The sequence below is a fragment of the Nycticebus coucang genome, chromosome 3 (genome assembly GCF_027406575.1).
Source record: "Nycticebus coucang isolate mNycCou1 chromosome 3, mNycCou1.pri, whole genome shotgun sequence".
NCBI classification, from domain to species: domain Eukaryota; kingdom Metazoa; phylum Chordata; class Mammalia; order Primates; family Lorisidae; genus Nycticebus; species Nycticebus coucang.
Genome location: NC_069782.1, coordinates 129481195 through 129507574, shown reverse-complemented (window position 1 = coordinate 129507574; position 26380 = coordinate 129481195). Strand labels below are relative to the sequence as shown.

The 26380-nt window shown below is 44.6% G+C and overlaps 2 protein-coding genes and 1 non-coding gene across 3 annotated transcripts; 1 reads left to right on the top strand and 2 right to left on the bottom strand.

Annotated features, from left to right (window-relative positions):
* Positions 1-207: 207 nt before the first annotated feature.
* Positions 208-13062, bottom strand: SCD (stearoyl-CoA desaturase). Its single transcript, XM_053582944.1, has 6 exons — positions 12651-13062; positions 11855-12137; positions 7958-8088; positions 6603-6808; positions 4589-4821; positions 208-1153 (listed from the first exon to the last, which is right to left on the bottom strand). The coding sequence occupies exons 1-6, from the start codon at positions 12675-12677 to the stop codon at positions 954-956; spliced, it is 1080 nt and encodes a 359-aa protein (XP_053438919.1). The 5' UTR covers positions 12678-13062; the 3' UTR covers positions 208-953.
* Positions 12923-14847, bottom strand: LOC128581116 (uncharacterized). Its single transcript, XM_053583509.1, has 3 exons — positions 14719-14847; positions 13524-13762; positions 12923-13493 (listed from the first exon to the last, which is right to left on the bottom strand). Exons 1-3 carry the CDS (start codon positions 14845-14847, stop codon positions 12923-12925), a joined length of 939 nt encoding a protein of 312 aa, XP_053439484.1.
* A 5331-nt stretch (positions 14848-20178) lies between these two features.
* On the top strand, positions 20179-20318 carry LOC128582653 (U4 spliceosomal RNA). Its single transcript, XR_008379100.1, has one exon. It is a non-coding gene; the product is annotated as a U4 spliceosomal RNA (small nuclear RNA).
* Positions 20319-26380: the final 6062 nt, after the last annotated feature.

The window sequence follows — 26380 nt, the reverse complement described above, 5'->3', positions numbered from 1 at the left end:
CAGCTCATGGAGTCCTCAAATTTTATAAGCTGCTGTATTCACCAATTCTGGAAATACCCAACCTTAAGACTTCCTGATATATCAACCAAGAAATCTCCTTGTGATTACAGAAAACAAAAATCCTTCCTAGCAGAGAAACTAACTAAATGCTTTGTCTTTATCCGCAGCCTATACTATACGCGTTCCAACATTGAGATTTGTCCTGTGTTTTAGCATTGCCACGCTCCACAGCCATTCCCTGCTCAGTCTGGAGAGAAAGGAAGCATGCTGTGTGGCAGGGCTTGAAGGCCTTGCTAGGTGGACGACCGCTTGTCTAACCATGGCAAGAGCGTCCTCTTGCCTTGTTTTCCCACCGCGACCCCATCCTTCCTTATCAATCATACTGTGCATGCTAACTCTTTCCCTCGACAATTCACCTGCTATAGAAGCCTTGTGCCAAATGAAGTTATTTTTCCATTCCATCTAGCAAAAGCCTGGGCTGAAGATAATGAACAGGGAACTGCCCAGAAGATTTTGTTGTGTTTCTAACTTGAGCTACCGACCTTGAAGCTCACAACAGCTCAAGGAAAGAGAATCATCTGAGGCAGAGACTGTTAGTTTTAGACTGCAGAAAATTTATCTAAGCTTTTGAAGCTGGACACTGACCAGTGACTGATCAAGCTGCTTGCCTGGGAGGCAATGAGGGAGAAGAGAAAGGAAGGTGATAGGAACAAAGCAAAAGAGACAAGGGGACTAGAGGAGAGAGAAGAGAAGAGAAGAAATAAGAATATCAGCTTAGCATCATAAAGGCAGAGTTGTTGGCTTTCAACACTTTTGCATTTAAAAGAATACTGTACTGGAATGGGTTAACATCATCATCTTTAGCATCCTGGTAGCATTATTCAGTAGTTAATAAACACACATGAAACCTCTGCCCAGCTGGCTTTTGGAAAAGGAACCTGAGAGACCCAAACTCAGCCACTCTTGTAGCTTCCATCTCCAGTTCTTTTAATCCTGGCCAAGATGGCGGCCTTGGATACTTTCTTCCGGTCATAGGCCTGGCCAAGGAGAGCCATGAAATCGATGAAGAATGTGGTGAAGTTGATGTGCCAACGGTATTCGCTAGCTGAGTAGTCATAGGGAAAGGTGTGGTGGTAGTTGTGGAAGCCCTCACCTGGAACAAAAGCAAGGAGAGAGTTACGGAGCAGCAGCGACTGCCATCTTCCTAATCTGCCCAGCTGGTTACCTAGCAGGGCACCTCAAACCTAGGAGAAACTTGATGTTGTTGAACGTATGGACGAATCCAGGCTCTTTTACTCTGAATCAAATAAATCCCCTCAGAGGCATCTTAAAAATGGCTGGAGAAGGGCGGTGCCTGTGGCTCAAGGAGTAGGGCGCCGGTCCCATATGCCGGAGGTGGTGGGTTCAAACCAAGCCCCAGCCAAAAACCACAAAAAAAAAAAAAAAATGGCTGGAGAGATCCTAGTCACCCATGGCTGTCTGGGAGCCTTGTAGGAGGACAAGTGATGGCTTCTCTCAGAGGATAAAATGACTAGAGGGAAGCTGCCACTGCAGGGAAGGGGTTTTACAGTGGAAAGTTCCAGAGTTTCCCTAAATATTCTCAAGGCTCTGTGTATATGTGCTTGTGTTTGGGGAGGGAGGGGAGAGTCCAGAATGTGAAACATGCTACTTCTAGGGGTGAGAGGTTCCTACAGAATGGGCGCAGCAGGCGAAAGTCAGAAGGAAAGAGGCCCAGCCCAGGGGCTGGAATGTCCTCGGCTGCTGCAGTTGGGAGCGGGCTGCTCTGACTTCTAATTCTTAGAGCTTTGACCCTGGTGTGGTGGTGGTGCTGATAAAAGCTCTCTGAAGGAAAAGAATCAAAATGCTGAGATGTTGCCTCTAACCTCCAAGATTCTGAGGACTCTGGGGAGGAGCGTTTCACTTTGCTTGATAGAAGAAAACAAAGAAATTCTGGATTCAAGACAATTTCTGTAATGTGTAAAGCTTTGGACACTCTACAGGTAGTTTGTCAGCTCTTGGCTGCACTCTTCTTTCTGAACAACACCGAAAAATAACAGTCACCCAAATCAGGCAAGAGTAAAGAATAACTAATAAAAGAGCTCATTGGGCCCTTTGTAGATAAAAATAACCCTGGACAGGGCAGTAATGATATTAATAACAAGCAAGTGAAAGAAGTCCTACAGAGCAAATGACACCAAGCAGGGCACTTCAAGGTATGTCCCACTCTGTGACACTTCATTATCCTCAGTGTGACTGAGTAGGAAGGTGGGGTAATGCCAAGGCAAAAGGCACCGATGGAGGACCACTAATTTCCACAAATGGTTTTGCAGCCAGGCTCTGTGTCAGCACTAGTCAAGCCTATATCTATCAGATTTAAAATGGAATCAGACACACACAGACATGAAGAAAATAAAAAGAGGAGTGTCAATGGGTGGGAAGAGGATAATACTTTGCAACTAGAGGCTGTCAAGGGACAGCTCAAAAAAGGCTCAAGGGAGAAGGTGAGCTTTGGCAGACAGAAGATGAGCTTGTGACCAGGGGGGAGGTAATTCAAGAAGCAAACCGATAGTGTCAGGAAACAGCTGGAGGAGAACAAGGGTGAGGTGATAAGGGAGGAAGGCAGCAGGCACAGAGGAGTGAAGGACAACCGGGACTGGGAAAGTCAGGTACTGGCAGCCCTTTTCAACAGATGTGAAGAGGCTTGAGCTGGGGAAGCCCACTACAGATCCACCTGTAATATAGGACACATCTTGTGCCAGAAAACTCCATTTCTGTGAAAATCTCAGATTTACAACAGTGCACGTGATTTCTTTCAATAGTGGGTCAAAGGAAGAACATGCACAATGGTAGACGGAGCCTGGAAGGAGCAGGGAGATGCACAAAAGTCAAAAAGGGATGGGGGGGACAAGGCTTTCCATAAAGATGGTCAAGGTTGAGAAAAGGAAGATTTTGTTTTTTGAGACAATCTCACTCTGTTACCCGGGCTAGAGAGCCACGGTATCAGCCTAGCTCACAGCAAACTCAGACTTCCAAAAGAGGCGGTCCTCTTCTCTCAGCCTGCTGAGAAGCTGGGACTATGGGCACCCATCACCATGCTCAGCTAATTTTTCTACACATTTTTTTTTTTGTTTTTTTATTGTTGGGGATTCATTGAGGGTACCAAGAACCTCATATATTTTTTCTTTTTTACTTCATATCTATTTATAGCTCATTGTGATCTCTCCTTTGGATTGGCTATTAATTGTTCTATTCTTAGTAGAGGTGGGCTCTTGCTGTTGCTCAGGCTGGTCTTAAGCTCCTGAGCTCAAGTGATCCTCCCTCGTCAGCCTCCCAGAGCCTTAGGATTTCAGGCAGGAGCCCCCGCACCTGGCCTTATAAAGGAAAATTTTAAGAAGAAAAAAGAGTGATGATAGTTAATGAGGTGTATAAATAAACATGTGGAATAGTGTGGCTGCCTAGATGTTACGGCAATGAGTTTCAACTATGCTATGAGAAGATCTTAGGTGTGCAGCAAAAACATTCTAAGGATCATTAATTAAATTATTTTTGAAAGATGTTCAAACCACAGTAAATATATTCTATTTTTTTTACTCTTTTTTTTTTTTTTCGATCAACATAATGTAAGTGTGCCGTGGAAGCTTAACTATAGGATCAAGTGTGCCGTGAGACAAAAAAGGTTGAAAAACACTGTATTAGGGGATGACCAGTAGCACAGAACACTGGTGCACAGAAGACGCCACAGGCTCTGCTTAAATAAACTAATTCAAAGCCATGGTCAAAGTCTATATTCAGTTGGAAAGAGAGACAGAAAAGAAAATGCAGAAAGGTGATAGAACACTGTTGTCTGGGCCTCTGGCAGTTGGAACTGCAATTATAGAGAGAAAGAAATTCAGGAATAGTCAACATTAAGTCATTGAGCAGGAACTTGTGACCAACCTAACTGTTTTTAGGGTGATTCCCTAAACCATGTTGGAGGAAGGGGTCTTTCTAGCACAGAACACAAGGAGAAGAGAGAAAAATAAAGGACAAGAGGAGACAAGGTGGTAGGTAATGACAAAGAGCCACCAGCACCAGCTGCTCTAGTGCCCTTCATGGTGACATCCCCAAATGGTAAAGCGTGACACACATTTAAGAGAATGGTGTATCTGAATACAGTGGGGAGATACAATTAAGGTGGCATACTTAAGTTTACTGAACTAAATTATAGTCATTTTATCTAGATTTTTTGTGGCACACTTAACTATAAAACACTAGATTAGCGGCCACTCAGATGGCCCTATTGTTCCACCATGCATCCTCCAGCCCAAGCAAGATAGCAGTACAACCCAGGTGCTAAGGCAAAAGGAAAATTTAGGGGTTCATCATACATAGCCTTTGGAGATTGTTTTGGAAGCTGGAATCAAAAGCTGTGTTATTTTTTTCCATACAACTTGGTGCCTGACTCTCACATAAAGGTTTTCCAATATATTGCCCCCTAGTTTTATAGCAGAAAAACTGAGATACAAAGTGGTCATAAAAACAGGTTAATCTGGTTTTTCTGGCTCCTAGCCTAATATCCTAGTCAGCAGACCACAGACCTCCAACTTACCCACAGCTCCCAGGGAAACCAGGATATTTTCTCGGGGGTTAATGTTCTTGTCATAAGGGCGGTATCCGTAGAGGTGGGCAGCACTGTTCACCAGCCAGGTGGCATTGAGCACCACAGCATAACGCAGGAACGTGGTAACAAACAGGCTGTGCATAAACGTTTCACCCCAGAAATACCAAGGCACTACCGTGGGCATGATGAAGCACATAAACAAAACAGCGGGCTTGTAGTACCTGCATGGAGAGGCCAGACACGGAGTTAGAGGTCTCTTCTGCCTACCAGATCTGCATTCCCTGGGTCAGCAGTCTCTATCCTCTGCTGTGAGGATAGTATGGCAGAAAACAGCGAGAGGGAATGGGGTGGGAAAGCTTTTGATGATGTGTTATTACCTCCCATTTTAGGTGAGGCAATGAGGAGGAGTTAAATGGCTTTCTAGAATCACACCACTGGGCACCCAGCACGGCAAGGACCAAATGCTTGCCTCCTGCCTCTGAGGCCGTCACTCTTTTTACTGGAGCATAATGCCATGTTGTTAAAATAGGTGAGGTCCAAATTACCAATGAATAAACAGTTCTCCATCCTAGACGGCTTCTCCATTCTGCCATGGGCTCCTCTCTCTCTCTCACCAGCACTCACAGAGTCTGTGTTTAGGGTTATGCCTCCATTTCTTGCCAGCCACTCTCTAATTCTTTACTCCTCTTCTCCCTCAGGGAGACACACTGAGTGTCCTTGATGACCTGTAGGTCTCTGTCTCTCTAGAGGCCCTTTCTCAATCTTCATTCTCAATGCAGACCAGACCATCAACATTCCAAGGGGAGCGATTCCTTCCTTCCCCGAAGCAGTGAAGTCTTGACTTTCTCATAACCTACCCTCCTTCCCCGCATCCTGTTCCTTTCCATTCCTAGCAACTTCTTCCCTGGAGTGCATGGATCCTCACTACCTCCTAACCCATGTCCCTTCTCATTTATTTGGCTTAATGATTCCTTTCACCTGGATGGCCTTTTCAAAGCATACCAGTCTTTGCCACCACGTTGCTGCTCAAAAACTAAATAGTTTCCTATTGTCTATTGAATAAAATCCTAAGCCTGCTTTACGGACTCTACAAAAATGTCATCAGTCTCTCTTTCCATTCTTACTTCCTCCCCCACCCTAGACATCAAGATTCTTGCTGAACCGTGCTTTATGCGTTAGCTCATTCTGTTCTTTCTGTTTGCACCGCCCCTCCCACATGTACTTGTGAAAATCTCTTATCCATTAGTGAATTCTAGTGCCACTTTCTCCATAAACACTCAACACTTCCCACTGAGCCATCTCTCTCCCCCTTGCACCTCTTATGATCCAAAAAATATTCTGCCTTCAATCAGGGTTATTTGGGTACTTGGCTTACAAGCTCAATCCCCCGCCCCTAATAGGCTACAAACTCCTGGAAGATAAGAGCTAGGCTACATTCATCTTTGTATCCATGACTGTCCTAGATCAATAAACGTTTGTTAAATTTAATTGGCTTAATTAAGGTAGGTCAGAGAGAAAGAAACACAGCACTATGTCTGTGGGCCAGTGGGATCTTATTATTATTATTTTTTTTAGAGATAGAGTCTCACTATGCCCTGAGTAGAGTGCCGTGACGTCACAGCTCACTGCAACCTCTAACTCTTGGGCTCAAGCGATTCTCTTGCCTCAGCCTCCCAAGTAGCTGGGACTACAGGCGCCCACCACAATGCTCAGCTATTTTCTTTTCTTTTTCTTTTTTTATTGTAGTTGTCATTGTTTAGTAGGCCCAGGCCAGGCTTGAACCCATCAACCCCGTTGTATGTGGCTGGTGCCATAACCACCCAGTTACGGGCGCCCTGTCATCTGGTGGGATCTTAAAAACTGGGGTTTTAAATTATGATTTTAAACATGCAAACCCAATAAATTTTTCAGCTTATATTTTATAAGTCTTAAGAGAAAAAGTGGAGCACCCAGACGCTAGATGGCAGAACCGTATCTCCAACTTTGTCATTGCTTTACTCACCTCCTCTGGAACATCACCAATTTCTCAGCTTTTAGGTCAGACAGATCTAGCATACCACCCTTCTTTTTGACGGCTGGGTGTTTGCGCACAAGCAGCCAACCCACATGAGAGAAGAAAAAGCCACGTCGGGAATTATGAGGATCAGCATCTGTTTCTGAAAACTTGTGGTGGGCACGGTGATCTCGGGCCCATTCATAAACATCATTCTGGAGGGACAGAGAAGAGGAATGCAGGAGAGACACCCCCTTAGGAGATTTCCAAAGAATAGATGCCTTTACGAGTCCATAGCTTTCAGCCCAACCTCACAAAATACCCAGGAATCTGGGTTCCAAAGGAGTTGCTTCCCCCTCTTCTCCCAACTTTCCATTAAAGTTTAAGAGCAACTTAAGATCTCAGGACTGCATGAACAGGACTACTGCTTCTTGTCATGTGGTGAGTGGAATGCAGGTAAACCACACAGAGCTCAGATAGGAGCCTTCAAGGTATAAGTTGCCAATGGCAGAGATTATGCAAATATAATAAGTACCTGAGATATGGCCTAAAATGACTAATTTGTTCTCCTTTCTACTCTTGCTCTGAGCTAAGCCTCACACCCCTGCTGCTCTTTGCCTTGCTACAGCAACAGCTATGAAAGCCCCTTTCCCCAATTCCCTTCATTCTGTCTCCACCACACACTTTTTTTTAACCTCAGCAAACCTTAGTACTTGATTTTGCCCGTATGGTAGCCCCAGACAGGACCCAATGTTGGGTTGGTCTATCTAACTTCCCAGTGACGTGGTTTCCTGGTCTGTAAATGGGAATCACAAGAGTACCAATCTCCTAAAACTTTTGTGAAGATTTACTGAGTTAATCTTTGTTAAGTGCTTAGTACAAGGCCAGGCACATAGTACTATAAAAGTGTTTGTTCTTATCTGAAAACAACAGAGTTCACAAGTCTGTGAAACATCAACTTCAATCCCATTATGGTGAGGTTGTAAGACATTCACCTTAAACAGTGAATTTATTGTCCAAAGTCTACCCAGGAAACCAGGGTCAGTCTCTGGCTTATGTGCCATTGCTCCTTATGATGAAGGACAGCAACCAGACCACGTGATGACAACATAGGGACCTTAAAATCGAATGTATCTGGCACATCAAGAGTATTTCTGATTAAGCCCCTATTTGCCTTTTCCAGTACTCAGAAGTCTCCTGTGCTATATGGACTTAAGAACTCAGCCTGCACTTGAGGCGACCACAGGAGAGAGCAAAGTGCAGTGGCCGTGCAGGTGTGGCTCCTCTCCGGGTTCTGATCCCCTCCTTTCTGCCCCTGGATCATCCATAGGGTAGAGAAAAATGAGCCAAGCAAAGCCTCTTACCTGGAATGCCATCGTGTTGGCAACAATCAGGAAGAACCGCAGGGGCAGCCGGGCTTTGTAAGTTCGGTGGCTCCACAGGCGATGAGCTCCTGCTGTTATACCGAGAGCACTGGCAAAATAGTAGAACAACCCTGCCGGGAGAAGACAGTGGGGACATCACCAACCAGTGTGAGTTCCACCCAGGGAAGCATGTCAAGGATAGTCTCCTGACGCCAGCAGTTGTGTCTTCTTTAGATTTTGGGTGAGCATCTGCTTTACCCTGAACTCTAGGGATACCTTGGTCTCTTAGATTTTTACCACTTGAAAAATACCATTACTTTCCAGCCTCTCAACCTAGGAATTGAGATAAGATAAGGACACCCATGAACTAAGGAGTCAGAAAGGCAGGAGACAGAACAGGGATCTTACCATCTACTTATAATTCTCAGGCTGCAGGGGCATTTTCCCAGGTCCTGTCATCTTTGACCTTCAGTTAATCTTCTCTAAAGTTTTAAGAGCTACAAACTACTCTCCCAGAGCTTAGGGTACCTAAACCAGGGACTCAGAATTAGAGCTCTTTATTAACAGATACAAAGCATTTCAATATTTTAGCTGGCAGTACAGCCACATCAAGGGAAAACCAGCCCTGCACTTAAGTCATATTTGCACAATGTCTTAAGCTGTACTAACAATTTTAATATTCTCGAATTCACTAGGTACTTTGAATGGGGTACATGGTAATAATAGCCTCACTTTGCAGTTAAAGAATTAGATGCTTAGAGAAGTTAAGTATTTATCTTGGCTAGATCATGTGGCTAGTAAGAAATGGAGCCACAGTTTGAAACAAGCAGTTCACATTCCAGCTATATCCTCCACCTCCCCAACATACATGCACAGTTCCTGTGTCTCCTTTGCCACATTCCTGTCAGCCCAGACTCTCACTAGGCAATGCTAATTCTAAACAGTGAGATATGCTCAAACCTCTCAGTGGAGCACCCCAACATTTTCCTGCCTCCCATTCCTGGAGGCCTGCGGGCTCAGGGGTACTAGATATAATCTCTAACTGGGAAGCATGTTGCTGGGCGTACCCATCTCCTTTTCTGTTTGGTAGCTCTACCAGGCAAAGGCTGAGGCCTTGGTAGAAACTGTTAACAGTATTTCATTCCTAGGGAAACAGCTAGAAACAATGGGTCCTCAGTGGCCATAGAACTTAGTTGCAGTTGGAGACACCACACATTGTAACAAATTGTCCTGTGTTCTTTTGCAGCCATAGACAGCAGTTTCCTAAACAGCCTCCTCCTTTCTCCCAGCTCACCTCCTCCACCCTCTCCTGTTCCTCCTACAGGACCTTCTGGACAGCTAGAGTCTGTCCCAAGGGAACTTCTATTCACATGCCTCAGAATAGGGATAAAAGCCTTAGGTAACCTTCAGGCCTCAGCCCAAGGGGTGATTGATAGATATCTCCCCAGTTACAGTATCTGACTTGCAACTTACCTGGAAAAATACCATTGAGCCACAGCCCTCCAATCACCAAGGAGGAGGAAAAATAGCTTTGGGCATGAATGCAGAAGTACTCAGCTGAGAACCAAGGGAGCTTCTCGGTCTGTTTCATGCCACAAGAATATCCTGGGGTAAGTTGACTCAGAAAGCATTTAAGATCCCATATAACAAAGAAATTGGGGAAAGAAACCAGTCATTCTGGTGCCTTTTCCATAAACACCTCCAAGTCTGTCCACTAGAAGGGCTTAAGTCAACTGGAGATTCATTCTCACTCTGTTCCCCAGGTAAAGGATTATCCAAATTGATGGTTAAGCAACATCTCTTAGCTATGGCCCTAAGAAAGAGACTTGAAGAGTTTTGCCCTTTGTCCCAGTGTTGCCAGAGATATCTCTTCAGCCCCACCCTAAGAGACTGCCTGAGAGGCTGTACAATAAGGCTCTTAAAATTGCTCAGAGTCAAATGAAGTGCTGAAATCACATCCAGTTGCCAATTGAACACTGTCCATAGGGATTAAAACAAGAAAAGGTAAAGTCAATCTCCTAAACTCTGAAGGTAGCAAGAGAAGATGCCCAAGTTCAGACCTCTGATCTTCCTTCCCTCCATCCTCCTTGTTCCCCAGGACAGAGGAGTTCTGACATCCCTCTATCAAGCTGGTCATTCCATCAGCTAAGCCATCCACCAAAGGGCCCAGGGATAGGAGTAAAATAAGTCACCATCCAGTTTCTGTGTGCCATGTTTCTCTGTTCTAGAGAATAGCACACACCCATAGGCAGGGCACCAAAAGGTAGCATTGACAGACACCATTAGGGTGACCAAACCCTGGTCTGGTCAAACTCTGACTATAAGGAGACCCACAGGGAATGCTGTCACTGGAAAGGGCTTTCAGGGGACAAAACAGCTCATGAAGACTCCCTGCCTTGAGGAGAATGGGGTGCAAAGGAGCCCTGGAGAATCCCACCCCTGCTCCTGATTTCTCATGCTGCAAATGAAGTTCTACTGGGCTTCCAGAGGATGTTGAGAATAGATGTCCCCTCTCTTCACAAATATAAGAGCCCTTCCTGGTCTGCAAATGAACTGACTTCCCACACTGGCCTGCTCTCACTATCTGCCTCTGCCACACCTATGACACAGAACCTAAGGAATCCTACCTTCCTAACACTAAAAAAGTAAAGCTGTTGCCCCAGTTGGCACTTGGTACCCTGGGAAAGGGCTCTTCCCAGTTGCATTTCACTGTGGCACCTGAATGATTTTTCCAAGACAAAGCTCAAGGGACCAGATCTCACCACCTTAAGAAGACTTAAGAGGGCCAGAGGAACTTGGCTTACCAGCGCCTCTACATAACTATTCTCTTAACAGTGTACTCCATGCTGGGACTGCTCTGGAAATCCTCAAGTTGTTTTCTGGAGACAGTCCTGGCTTACCACTCCTCAGAGAGGAGTAATGTGGGACCTCTGGATCCTCAGAGCTCCCTGCTATCCCTTCCCCACACAGGCAGAGGTGAAAATGCCTGCAGAGCGCATGTGTGTATCTGGGGGGCAGGGCCCTGCTATCAGCCCACACAGTCGGATCCCTGAAAGAGCTGAGCTCAGGGGAGGTCAGGGACTATTGGGACTCTCTCCCTCATTACAGCAGCCTCAAGGCCAGTCCCACTCAGAGCTCTCTTTTCTAGAAAGCAGGGATGGTTAGGGGCCAGTGAGGGCTAGTGTTAGAAAGTGCCGGGTCCTTGACACTTCACAGCATCAGGAGAGAGGGGCTGAAGCAGGCTGGATGGGGATGGAACATGAAACATTTCTTCAACCTTATGCCATTCTAAGAACATTTTGTTGACTAGCACATGCAATACCCTGGAGACCTCCATGGAGTAACAGAGTAACACCCCTGTGCAACCTGGGTTAGAAGGGAGCCTTCTTCATCTTCCTCTGCAGCAAAGGAGCCTGGGTTGGCCAAGAGATCAGGTCAAAGTAGCTTTGTGGATAATCACCTCTGTTCCTCCCTTTTCAGTTAACTGTCTTCCTGAGCAGTTGCCCCTTGCCCTATCTCACAAGGGCTCAGCACATACCCTATAAAGCCTAAAGTCTAGTACCATGTTCCCATGCCTTGATTCTTCTTGTGGCTGGCAGGGCTGGGACAGCAAATGACTCAAACAGAAATGCTCCTTCAGGGAAAGCTGACTCTCAGGCACAGATCTACATCAAAGCCCACATAGCACATGGTCTCAGGGCTCCCTCTCCAAAACCCAGAACTAACACTCCTGCATCCCAGGGCCTCAACGCCCTGCTCTGTCAGCCTCTCAGGCTGCCGAAGAGAAATGGCTGGGGGAGGAGGGTGTTGCTCCATGTAAGAGCCTACCTCCTACCTTATTAAGAGAGCAGAGAGAAACCTGGGGTACTGAGTGGGGAGGACAAGGAGTCTGCTTACCCCAGAGCCAGGTGTACAACTTGCAGGAAGGAGCCAATATGATCCCATACAGGGCCCCCAGGTGTAAGAGACCCATAAGGATGATGTTTCTCCAGACATATTGAAGCTTGGGTTTTGGACCCTCCTCATCCTGGTAGGTTGGGTCATGTATATCATCTTTTATTTCGGGGCGGATGTCTTCTTCCAAGTAGAGGGGCGTCTTCTCCAACTTGCTCCCTCCGTTGTGCAGGACCCCGGAGGGAGGCGTTGTGATGGTGGTGGTGGTGGTGTAGGAGCTAGAGATCTGGGAGGGGGAGGAAGTGGCGAGTCAGGAGAGGAGACACATGGAGGCAGCAGGAGCCACTTCACTCTCTAATTAAGCCGGGGAGGGGCGGACAGTACAGGCACTGACTCTGCTCCAATGCTCTGATTCACTGCGGGTGGCGTGTACCCCGAGATGGAAAGGGGAAAAGTCCCCAGAAACTGCGCAGGTAGCCTGGGAGTGGGGGCAAAACCTAAGGGGAAGGGGCAGTGAGAAAGAGAGGTAAAACACTTGCAACCCTGCAAACACAAAGGAAAACCCGCACACATTTGTAAAGGTACAGGCACCGCCAGATTGCTCTTTGCTGTAAAGCTTAAGGAACGAAAGTTGGGGAATCAAGTCCCCCAACCGCGATCCACATTCCAAACCAATTCAAGGCAGTAGAACTCGAAAAAGATGACCAAGTCCTTACCGAAGCTCTCAACTCTCTCCAGCTACGGACCAGTCCCCTAGAAGCCTAAACCGCGCGGGCGAACCCACCGCCGGGAAGCTCACCTCCTCCTGCAGCAAGTGGGCCGGCATCTTGGCTCTCGGATGCCGGGGTCACTTTCCCGGGACTGAGGCTGCCGAGCGGAGTTTGGGACAGCAGGGACAGGGGGTGGACTTCTGCTCCGGAGCCCGCTAGTGAGCAGCGATCCGCGGCTCTCCGCCGGGAACGGTGCTGGGTGTTCGGGCCCGACCTGCTGTGCGTGGATCTCCCGGAGCTGGGGATTTAAAGGCTAGAGTTGGCAGTGGGTGACCGTGTTCCGTATTTCCCCAGACACCTTTTATCCGCTGCCAACAAGGGGCAAAGTGCACAGTTGACTGGTCGAGGCAGCCCCTCGCGGAGGTGAGGGCGGAAGAGGGGAGGAGACAGAAATCCCAGGCGTGCAGCGACCAGAGCCCGGGCGCCGGGATGCTGCGGACACCAACACCACGCCGCCGCCGGCCTGCCCCTGCCGCTGGGGAAATGCTAATGAGGCTTCTGTAAACTCTGGCGCGTCATTGGCCGAAGGGAATTTGGTGCCACCTCGTCCTGCCGTTGCCATTGGCTCGGCGCAATCTGCTGTTCCCTCTGCCGCGAGCTCCTCGCTTTCCCTCCCCTCCCTTTCTCCTTCTCGGCTTCTCTTCCATCGGCCGCTGGGCTTCTGCCCGGCACCCCGCGGCCTCGCCGGCTCTCGGGAGCTCTCCGTCTGCCGGAGGGAGCGGACCCGCTCGGGGACTGGGGGTGGCTCCAAGCCCAGGATGGCTCCGGGCACACGGGGAATGGGCACTGGGGAAGTTTCACAGGAAACAGTGGGGCAGCCACGGTGCCGCCCCCTACTCACAACTGCATCCCGTCCTCGGGTTCCCCAGGCGCGCGGGAGGGCAGACGTGGCCACCCCCGCGGTGGGGCGCTCGGGCGCTGGGGGCCGGGGAAGCCCTCCCCACCCTGCCCCACCGGCCCAGAGGGACTCGGTCCGCGAGCGAACAATGGCTCTGCCCCGCCCCCCAGCGACGCGACGCTGCCCCCAGCCCGCGCTGAACTCTGGCCGGATCTGCAGACACACGCCCACAGACACGTACGTGTGTGCCTGCGCTCGCGCACCGGCCGCCGGGTGGGCTGTCCCATCCCTGTGCTCACGCCTCTAGAACGCGTGCGGGACGTTTTGGAGATTCTTTAGAATGTCAGGTTGTAATTCTGGAATTTTTCATGGAAAAGGGCTGGAAGCACAGACTTGTGCTTTCACCCTGCAGTAGGCGAAAAGAAGGTATGTGGAGTAGGATGGCTGGTGGCTAATCGATGGTTACTGCAAGCCAATTTACAAGAATCCCTTCATTCTCACTGTGACATTATGGAATACTCCAATATTCCCTTTTAGAGATGAGGAAAGTGAGATATGGAGAGATGAAATAACTTACCCATCGTCACAGCAGTCGGTTAGTGTGGAGCTAGGACTGCCCAGAAGTGTAACTACAGTCTACGTTCTTAATTCCTTTTCAGACCCATACTGCTTTAGTCATTAAGATGCTCTGACCTCCCTAACCTGCCTCTCAATCCCTCATCTTTTCTGAGCCCGAGAGAGAATCACCGGAAGAGCTCAGAACCAGGCAAGCTATGTATTCACCCGGTCTCCTTCCACGCCTGTGTCTCCCCAAATACTGCCCCAGGATCTTTCCACTGAGGAGAAAAGAAAGGAGTGTTGCACCCGAGGGGCTTCTCAGAAAGAGGCATGTAGGATTGCCTGAGAGGAGGGCTAAGCTGCTCCCTGCCTTGGCCCTCCCTGGCCAGTGACCAAGTGCCTCTATTCCTGTCCCAGCACCCTGTCCGTTGTGAAAGTTCTGAATGAGACCAGATGTTTTCAGATATGGACAGCTCATCTAGACATGGTTCAGAAGTGATTGGTGCATGGAACAGAAGCCTGTACACGTGCCAGTCCTCTTCATTGGCTCTGCAATGTCTCCTTAGTTTATCAACTGCAGGGTTTACTCTTTGTCATAGTTCATTTGGCTGCTGTAACAAACTACCATAGATTGGGTGGCTTTTACAACAAAAAGTTATTTCTCACAGTTTTGGAGATGAGGAAGTCCTAGATCAGAGCACCGGCCACTTGGTATCTGGTGAAGGGCCGTTTCTTAGTTCAAAGGGGGCCATGTTTTCACTGTCTTCACTGGGACGTAAAAGTGAGGGATCTCTCTGGTGTGTCTCTGGACTCTCTTGGTGAGTCCTCATGACCTAATCCCTTCTGAAAAGCCTTTCCTCTAAATTCCATCACATTGGGATTAGATTTTAACACATGAATTTTTGTGGAAGACATAATTTTTTTTTTTTGCAGTTTTTGGCTGGGGCTGGGTTTGAACCTGCCACCTCCAGCATATGGGGCCAGCGCCCTACTCCTTTGAGCCACAGGCGCTGCCAAGACATATTCAGTCTATTGTACTCTTCAAGGAATAAGATTCAAGATTTCTTTTGGAAGGTACCCTTAATTGCAACTAAAGATGGCTCTACCTCGAGACCAGCTTTCTACCTTTTTAACTATCTAGGTATGTTTAACTATTTCCTCCAGACCCTGGACTTCATTATGGAACCATCCAAAAACTCAGGGTTCCCTGGCAACTGCCCTCCTACTTATACCCTGGTAGATGTCACTGCGGTTTAAGACTTAGGCCAGCTGCCATATCATTCATGTTCTGCCAAAGAAAAGGGAGCCCTATTAAGACAAAAATGTAGAACTGAAATACTGTATTTCTGTAGAGAATGCTGCACTATGGGGAGAGCTTCAGGAGTGCAGAGTAAGTCTGGATTAGGGAGAGAGAATTTTGGAGAGAAATGGTCAGAGCCCATCTCACTGTTGATAACTACAAGAGAATGGTGATTGGTTCATCTTGCACATATCCCATGACTATAATTATGTCACATGCTACTTTAATACTCTCAGTAGCTCACTACTGCCCATAAAACAAGGCTGCCTAGTAGAAATGTGGGAAAGTGCAATCTTGATATCAAGATGTATTAGGTTAGTGACAAGTTAGAAATTCTAAGTAAGTATATGATCTATGGATCTATGTATACAATAGAATGTATAGGACGGTGCCTGTGGCTCAGTGGGTAGGGTGCCAGCCCCATATACTGAGGGTGGCAGATTTGAACCCGGCCCCGGCCAAACTGCAACAACAACAAAAAAATAGCCAGGCATTGTAGCCGGCACCTGTAGTCTCAGTTACTCGGGAGGCTGAGGCAACAGAATCACCTAAGCCCAGGAGTTGGAGGTTGCTGTGAGCTGTGATGCCATGGCATTCTACCAAGGGCGATGAAATGAAACTCTGCCTCAAAAAAAAAAAAAAAAAAGAAAGAATTTATATTGACTTAGCTGGTAGGTATTATAACATATAAGAGGAAAGCACCATATATGCTTAGAGGATGGAGAATGGAGCTATAAACTTCCTTATATGAAAGGGGCACAAAGTACCATGACAGTTTTTAATTTCACTTTGATTCTTTAACTTAGGAGAGCAAGAAAAAAAACAGTTCCTCTTAGCCATCTTAAGTTAAAAAGGTGTCAAGGAAATCACAAAAAATGATTTCCCTATTTATTCAGTCCTTCTCAAATATTCCTGGGTCTGGAACTTACAGGCAGAAAATTGTTCATATTTAGGACAGGTCCAGAAGTGCAAATTCTATGTTGGAAAAAAGTTCTCTGGTTTACCTTCATTTCTCTAGGTGTCCTGGTATCCTGAGCCTGGAAATCCTGAGGTCCCCTACCCTACATGGCAGATGGGCAGGTGACACTGTGGACCCGGAGGAGCATCTCACTGCAGCAGGGTGCTAGAATTCTAATTATCCCTCAGCCACAACCTTGGGAAATTGTCACTGTTTTTATATGAACCTGAAAAGAACATAATTTAGACTTGAATGATACAATGTTCATGTCTATTTTAGCTACCTCTCCACTCTCCTTTATTAGCATGAAAATTTAGAGGTGCTTCTGCTGAGAAAAAAACAACCTCAAATTAATTATCTCAAATTATACACACATTATATATATATATATATTTTTTTTTTTTTTTTTTTTTTTGAGACAGAGTCTTAAGCTGTCGCTCTAGGTAGAGTGCCCTGGTGTCACAGCTCACAGTAACCTCAAACTCCTGGGCTTAAGCGATTCTCTTGCCTCAGCCTCCCAATCAGCTGAGACTACAGGCGCCCGCCACAACGCCCACTACCTTCCACTTGTAATTGTCATTGTTGTTTGGCGGCCGGGGCTGGATTCAAACCCACCAGATGCAGTGCATGTGGCTGGCGCCTTAGCCGTGGGAGCTATAGGTGTTGAGCTGATCTGAGAATATTTTCATTCTATTTATCTTATTGGGAGTTTGTTTCCATGGCTCTCAATTGACAGTTGTCAAACCAACATATTAACTTTCAGTTGAAGTTTGTTTCCTGGCCAGGAGGCTCTGGGGCAGCAAAAGGAACAATAAATTATTCCAAAATTATCACAGCAAAAATTAACAGCCTTTATATATAAACATAACTAAAACTCAAAATGATAAAAGGGGCAAAAAATATATAGATGGCAAGCAAACACATGAAAAATGTTGAACTTTACTGATTATTAAAGAAAAATAATCATATGTAATTGTCACTACCAAAAACTTGAGAATATTCAATATGTGGCATATGAGATAAGAAAAGCATCCTTAAACTGCTGGTAAGAGGATAAATTGGTTTACAAACATTTATTACAGCATTATTTATAATATTAAAAAACAACATTATAAAACATAATATCACAAGCCCTGTATTCTATGATACAGCTACCTCATACATATCGCTGCTATCATATATATATTGCAGCAACTTAAATAAAAATATTATTTAAGAAGAATTTCTTTTTTTTTTTTTTTTTTGTAGAGACAGAGTCTCACTTTATGGCCCTCGGCAGAGTGCCGTGGCCTCACACAGCTCACAGCAACCTCCAACTCCTGGGTTTAAGCGATTCTCCTGCCTCAGCCTCCCGAGCAGCTGGGACCACAGGCGCCTGCCACAACGCCTGGCTATTTTTTGGTTGCAGTTTGGCCGGGGCCGGGTTTGAACCCGCCACCCTCGGCATGTGGGGCCGGCGCCCTACCGACTGAGCCACTGGCGCCGCCCGAATTTCTTTTTTTTTAACTTTATTCAAATTAATATGAGGGTACAGAATTTAGGTTACCTTGTTCTCACTTCAGGTAAAGTTCCATTTGTAGAAGAGCCCCTCACCCAGGGGGCATTTTATACATCCTCACAATGTGCACATTAGCTGAGGTCCTGCCTTCCTCTCCCCATTCCAGCTTCCCTCTATCCCCAAACTGGACTATAATAGTGTTTTATTGTTCTTAGGAACATGTAATGTTTATGTATTGATTTCGTATTAGTATAGAGTATGTTGGATATTTATTTTTCCATTCTTGCAATACTTTACTAAGAAGAATGTATTTCTTTCTTTCTTTTTTTTTTTTTTGAGACAGAGTTTCACTATGTCATCCTCGGTAGAGTGCTGTGGTGTCCCAGCTCACAGCAACCTCAAACTCTTGGGCTTAAGTGTTTCTCTTGCCTCAGCTTCCTAAGTAGCTGAGACTACAGGTGCCCACCCTGGCTGGGTGGTTGTTGTAGTTGTCATTGTTGTTTGGCAAGCCCAGGCCAGGTTCAGACTGCCAGCCTTGGCATATGTGGCCGGCATCCTAACCACTGAGCTACGGGCTCTGAGCCAGAACAATGTATTTCAGCTCCATCCAGGTAAATGTAAAAGATGTAAAGTCTCGGGCAGCGCCTGTGGCTCAAAGGAGTAGGGCGCCGGCCCCATATGCCGGAGGTGGTGGGTTTAAGCCCAGCCCTGGCCAAAAACTACAAAAAATAAATAAATAAATAAAAGATGTAAAGTCTCTATCATTTTTTTTTTTTTAGAGACATAGTCTCACTTTATCACCCTCAGTAGAGTGCGATGGCATCACAGCTCACAGCAACTTCCAACTCCTGGGTTTAGGCGATTCTTTTGCCTCAGCCTCCGAGTAGCTGAGACCACAGGTGCCTGCCACAACGCCCAGCTATTTTTTTGTTGCAGTTTGGCCGGGGCTGGGGTTGAACTCACCACCCTTGGTATATGGGGCCAGCGCCCTACCCACTGAGCCACAGGTACCGCCCAGTCTCTATCATTTTTAATGGCTGCATATTATTCCGTGGTATACATATACCACAGTTTGTTGATCCATTCATGAGTTGATGGGCACAAAGGTTGCTTGCACGACTTGGCAATTATGTATTGAGCTGCAATAAACATTCTAACGCAAATGTCTTTGTGGCAAAATGTTTTTTGTTCTTCTGGGTAGATACCCAATAATGGGATTGCAGGGTCAAATGGAAGATCTACATTTAGATTGTTGAGGTTTCTCCATACTTCTCTCCAAAAGGGCTGTATTAGTTTGCAATCCCACCAGCAGTGTAGAAGTGTTCCCTTCTCTCCATATCCCCAGCATCTGGTGTTTTGGGACTTTGTGATGTGGGCTAATCTTGCTAGGGTTAGGTGATACTTTAGAATGGTTTTGATTTGCATTTCTCTGATGATTAAAGACAATGAGCATTTTTTCATGTGTTTGTTGGCCATTCATCTGTCATCCTTGGGGAAGTTTCCGTTCAGATCTCTTGCTCACTTGTAGAGAGGATTGTTTGCACTTTTCTTATTGTTAAATTTGAGTTCTCTATAGATTTTAGTTATCAGGCCTTTGTCAAATTCATAACATGCAAAAATCTTCTCCCATTCTGAGGGCTGTGTGTTTGCTCTGTTTGTGGTACTCCTAGTTGTGCAAAACCTTTTTAGCTTGATCAATTCCCAGTTATTTATTCTTGGTGTTGCTGCAATGGCTAGGTGGATCTTTCTCATAAAGTTTTTTCCCAGGCCAATATCTTCAAGTGTTTTCCCCACACTCTCTTCTAGAATTTTTATTGTTTTGTATCTTAAATTTAAATCTTTTATCCAATGAGAATCAATTTTTGTCAATGGTGAGAAGTGTGGGTCCAGTTTCAGTTTCCTGCATGTGGATAACCAGTTCTCCCAGCACCATTTGTTAAATAAGGATTCTTTCCCCCTTTGCATGTTTTTGGTAGGCTTATCAAAGATTAAATGATGATATATGGCTGGGTTCATCTCTAGATTCTCTATCCTATTTCATAGATCTGTGTCTCTATATTTGTGCCAGTACCATGCTGTTCTGATCACTATTGCCTTGTAATATAACCTGAAGTCTGGCAACGGATGCCTCCAGATTTTTTTTTTTTAATTTCTAAGAACTGTATTTGCTATTCAGGGTTTTTTCTGGTTCCATATGAATCAAAGTACTACTTTTTCAAGATCTTTAAAGTATAACATTGGTGCTTTGATGGGGATTGCATTAAATCTATAGAGTGCTTTGGGTGGTATGGACATTTTAACGATGTTGATCCTTCCCAGGCCTGAGCATGGTAAGTTCTAACATTTGTTGATGTCTTCTGCTATTTCCTTTCTCAAATTTTCATAATCTCACTTAAGAAGAATTTCACTTTGTGCAGTGGCAGTATCAGAGCAAATGAGGTTTATCACAGGTGCGAGGTGCGAGTGTTGCTAATTTTCCCAATACCTCACCATGATGACTTGGTATATAGTCAGCACTGGCAATTTTTGACAGTCTCCATGGAGACTGAATTTAAAAAAAAAGCATTTCCAACAACATGGGAAAATGTTCATGCTATAATGATGTTCATACATAGGACATGTTTATATATTCATGTTATCTCAAAAATATAAAGCAATATAATGTAGGGGAAAAAAAAAGAAGTATTAGGCTGAAGTCCTTGTTCTAAAATTACCGAGGTTAACAGCTAACCTTAGGCAATTCACTTTATCCTATGAACTTCAATTTCCTCATCTGTAAAATATGGATAATAATATTTGTTTGGCAAGATTGTCACAATATTAAATACTGTATTAAGGTCATTAATACAGTATGAACAAGTTTCAGTTGCTATTATTATTATTATTTTGTGTCCATCCAGACTCCTTAATTTTGGTATTTAAAATACTTCATGATTTTATGTTTTTTTCATGATTTTACTTTGAATGACCTGTTCCAATCTTAATTTCAACTTTGTATTTAGTGTAATGTATACCTTTGTCAAACTGAATATTTGTCAATTAAATATAAAACTTTTTTAAAACCCTATAGTTTTGCTGATTTCTAAACATTCTCCATCATTTCCTTCCCTTGAATTTTGCCTGTATAAATATTTTTCATGTCCACCAATTCCACTCCTAGATATATTCTCAAGAGAAATGAAAATAAACTGGGCATTGTGATGGGTGCCTGTAGTCTCAGCTACTTAGGAGGCTGAAGCAAGAGAATTGCCTAAGCCCAGGAGTTGGAGGTTGCTGTGAGCTGTGATGCCACCCCAGGAGTTGGAGGTTGCTGTGAGCTGTGATGCTACAGCACTATACTGAGGGCGACAGAGTGAGGCTCTGTCTCTAAAAGAAAAGAGAGACAGAGAGAAATGAAAATATACGTCCACACAAGAAAATTGTTAATGAATATTCATAGCAGCAGTATTCATAATAGCCAAAAAGTAGAAACAACCCAAATGTCTATCAATTGACTAATGGATAATAAAACGTGGTAAATTCTTTGACTACAGTGTAAAAGAATCTTTTTTTAAATTATTTTTTATTAAATCATAACTCTGTACATTGATGCATTTATAGGGTTCATACTGCTTCAATATACAATGTGAAATGCTTACATTGAACTAAGTAACACATCCATCAAGAATCTTGAATATACATATATATATTGCTAAGTAAAAGAAATCAGTCACAAAGGAACATGCATTGTCCAATTCCATTTATATGAAATGTCCAGAATTGCAAACTTACAGAGTTAGAAAGTAGTTAGTAGCTGCCCAGGGCTTGGAGGGAGAATGGAGAATGTTGGGGGGTGGTGATGACTGAGGAATGCAGGGTTTCTTTTTGAGGTAATGAGAGAAAATGAGCTAAAATTGATTGTGGAGATGGATGCACAATCTTGTGAATATAGGCCATTTTGTATAATTTAAATGACTGAATTTTTTAATACATAAATCTCAATAAAAACTTAAACATCTCAATAAAAACTTGTGTGTGTTTTTTTTGTTTTGTGGGTTTTTTTGTTTGTTTTGCTTTTCTGGCTCCTCAATATTTGACTTGCAAACCCCCCCTTTTTTTTTGGAAAAAAAAGATATAATAGGATATTGCTATACATTTACTATAATGACCAAGTTAAAAGAGACTGAGAACCCTAAATGTTGGTGAGCTCATGGAACAATTGAAATTCTCATACATTGCTGGTGGAAGCATGAAGTAGTACAGCTACTTTGGAAAGCAGTTTCTTATAATGTTAAATATTCATCTATTGTAAGACCTAGGAATTTGACTCCTAGGAGTTTCCCTAAGCAAAATTAAAACATGTCCACAAAAGACATACAAGAAAATTCATGGAGCTTCATTCATCAGAGCCTCAAATAGGTAACAGTCCACAAGTTCATCAATAGGAAAAAGGATAAACAATTGATGGAATATTCATACAGTAGACACTTGGAATAGAAAAGAATGAACTTCAGGCTGGGCACGGTGGCTCATGCCTGTAATCCCAGCACTTGGGAGGCCGAGGCAGGTGGATTGCTGGTTTAAGACCAGCCTGAGCCAGAGCAAGACCTTGTCTCTAAAAAAAACAGCCAGGCTTTGTGGTGGGTGCCTGTAGTCCCTGTTACTTGGGAGGCTGAGGCAAGAGAATTACTTAAGCCCAGGAGTTTGAGGTTGCTGTGAGCTGTGACGCCATGGTACTCTGCCAAGGGTGACAAAGTAAAACTCTGTTTCAAAAAAAAAAAAAAAAGAATGAATTTCAGGAGAAGGCAAGAATGTCACTTCTCATTACTCTTCTTCAACATTGTACTGGAAGTCCTCTCTAACACAATAAGATATGAAGAGGAAATAGCAGGTATGCTGATGGAGAAGAAAATAATGAAATTGTTTTTATATGCAGATGACATGATTGCCTATGTGGAAAATCCAAAAGAATCAACAAATGTATGGTGCCCCACGATCATACTAATGTACACAGCTATGGTTTAATAAAAATAAATAAATAAAAAAAAACCCTCTTGTAGTTAATAAATGATTATAGCAAGGTCGTAAGATATAGGTAAGTATAAAAAGTCTATCACCTTCCCATATGCCAGCAATGAGTGAGTGGAATTTGAAATTAAAAATATACTATTTACAATAGTGGCCCCCCAAATGAAATACTTAGGTGCAAATATAACAACATATATACAATATCTATATGAGAACACTAAAGAAACTGCATTTCCAGAGAGACACACCAAGCAGGATTGAAAATGGGCACTCCAAGGGGATTCATAACTGATTTCAAAAACCCTGATGAGCATAATGGTCTCAGAGAATCCCCAACCAGACTCTTATCAATATCAATGATTCCAACATGTACTTGCTGTTACCACAGGATCCGGCTAGTTCTATACCTCTGATGAACAGAGTGTCCTTTGTGACTCATTAGCCACACACTTTGATCAACAACACAGGTGATTCCAGCATGTTCTTGATACCACAAGATCAAGCCAGTTCCACAATATGGAAGAAGCATCAAGAACATACCACAGGTCAGCATGGGGGCTCACACCTGTTATCCTAGCCCTCTGGGAGGCCAAGGTGGGAGAATCGCTTGAGCTCAGGAGTTGGAGACCAATCTGAGCAAATGTGAGACTCTGTCTCTATTAAAAATCGAAAAAGTTAGAGGACATAGTGGTGGGTACTTATAGTCCCAGCTACATGGGAAGGAGGATTGCTTGAACCCAGGAATTTGAGATTGCTGTGAGCTAGGATGATGCCATAGCACTCTAGTCTGGGTGAGAGAGTGAGACTTCTCGTCAAAAAAACAAAAAAAAAACAAAACCACATTCACCCACAAACAATACGAAGAGTTGTAGACTTTGTTGGCTCTGTTGGTCACATCACATTCTCAGATAAAAATCTGCAGATGACGTGTATTAGATCATGTACTGGTTTCATACTAGTATTGAGTACATTGGATATTTGCTTTTTTTTTTTTTTGTAGAGACAGAGTCTCACTGTACCGCCCTCGGGTAGAGTGCTGTGGCGTCACACAGCTCACAGCAACCTCTAACTCCTGGGCTTACGCGATTCTCTTGCCTCAGCCTCCCGAGCAGCTGGGACTACAGGCGCCCACCACAACGCCCGGCTATTTTTTTTTTTTTTTTTTTTGTAGAGACAGAGTCTCACTTTATGGCCCTCGGTAGAGTGCCGTGGCCTCACACAGCTCACAGCAACCTCCAACTCCTGGGCTTAAGCGATTCTCTTGCCTCAGCCTCCTGAGTAGCTGGGACTACAGGCGCCCGCCACAACGCCCGGCTATTTTTTGTTGCAGTTTGGCCGGGGCCGGGTTTGAACCCGCCACCCTCGGTATATGGGGCCGGCGCCTTACCGACTGAGCCACAGGCGCCGCCCCGTCTGGCTATTTTTTTGTTGCAGTTTGGCCGGGGCTGGGTTTGAACCCACCACCCTCGGCATATGGGGCCGGCGCCCTACTCACTGAACCACAGGCGCCGCCCGATATTTGCTTTTTCATTCTTACGATACTTCACTAAGAAGAATGTGTTTCAACTCCATCCAGGTTAATACAAAACATGTAAAGTCTCCATCTTTTTTTATGGCTGAATACACTCACGTAAGAGAAAAACTCAATTCAATTCAAGTTTGGGGGAGAAAGAAATGAGGGAAGGGGAAGAGGAGAGAGAGGAAAGAGAGGGAGGGGATTGATGTGGTCCCACTTAATAGGCACAATGTAAGGCACACCTTTTGGGTTCGGGACACAACTACAAGAGGGATTCTACCTAACAAATGCAAATATGGTAACCTAGTTATCTATACCTCACATGAACCTAAAAAAAATCTGCCAATGAAACTAACTTGGAAACTTAACTTACCACAGTCAACAGTGAAGAACACAGTGTTATGGAACTCAGAGAGGAGGATGTAAGGATTATAATCCAGCTGTTTTTGTGTTTGTTTTGTTTCCTCAAATGTCTACTCCATGAACAGACCACAATTATCCTTCTTCCCACATGTCCAGGTTTGGTTCAGGAACAGGTGATTCAAATTGCAGAAGCAATAGCAGCAATAACAGTCACCAAATCAACCAAGCAAGATTCTTCCAGCCATGAAGAATATGCCTACCTCATCAGAAGACCCACCAATCCTTATTCATTTTTTCCTGCTTTTTTTTTTTTTTTTTAATTTCCACAGCTCCTTTCCACCTCAGCTCATAGACCTTTCCAATGGAGCATGGGACTATATCTTCACTAAGAGTCCCACAAATGATTTTGCAGGATCCTCAGTTGGAAGGCTGGTGGCCACAGTTCCTGCTTTGCACTCTGATGCCTATGGCATAGCTCAAATCATAGAGCTATTTTCCTGATGAGGATGAGATATCCACATATTCCTTCTATTGTCTATGTCAGTATCTCTCACCCACAAAACCCAGATAGGAGGACAAGTTTCCTCTCTCAGCACCTTTGCTATTCCAGCTGTAGTTCTACCTCCTGGGCAAAACTGGTTCAACATGACAAGCCAATGTCTTGAAGCCTATAGTCTAAGAGACAGTCTTGAATGGCAGATCATCTCCAATATGGCAGACTTTGGATTTCTCTGATCAAAGTACTAATACAGAAAAGAAGTCTTCTTGCCTCTTATACATGACAGACAACTATATGTAAAACTATGATGAAAGAAATCAAAGAATCAAATGAATTGAAAGATATTCCATGTTCATAGATGGGAAGACTCAATATAGCCAAGATGTCAGTTTGTTTGTTTGTTTTTGAGACAGAGTCTCACTATGTCGCCTTTGGTAGAGTGCTGTGATGTCCTAGCTCACAGCAACCTCAAACTCTTGGGCTTAAGCAATTCTCTTGCCTCAGCCTCCCAAGTAGCTGGGACTACAGACATCCACCACAATGCCCAGCTATTTTTAGAGTTGAGGTCTTGTTCTGGCTCAGGATGATCTTGAACGTCTGAGCTCAGGCAATTTGCTTGCCTTGGCCTCCCAAGTGCTAGGATTACAGGCATGAGCCACCATGTGTGGCCAAGATTTTAGTTCTTTCCAACATGATCTATAGATTCAATGTAGTCTCAATCAAAATCCCAACAAAGGCCAGGTGTACTGGCTCACACCTATATAATCCCAGCACTTCGGGAGGCCAAGACAGGAGGATCACTTGAGTCTAGTAATTTGAGACAGCCTGGGCAACATAGACACTGTCTCAAAAAATAAAAATCCTAGCAAGTTATTTTGTAAATATCAACAAACTACCTCTAAAGTTTATGCAGAGAGGCCAAAGACTTATGTAATTGTCCACACAATATTAAAGGAGAAGAACAAAGTTAGAGGACTGACACTACTCAACTTTAAGACTTACTACAAAACTACATTAATCAAGAGGGTGTGATACTGGTGCAAAAACAGACAAATAGAGCAATGGAACAGAATAAAGAGCTCCAAAATAGACCTATATACATACAACCAACAGATCCTTGACAAAGGAGCAAAGTCAATACAATGGAGAAAAGACAGTCTTTTTAACAAATGGAGCTGGGACAACTAAACATCCACATGTAAAAGATGCAGACCTTACACTC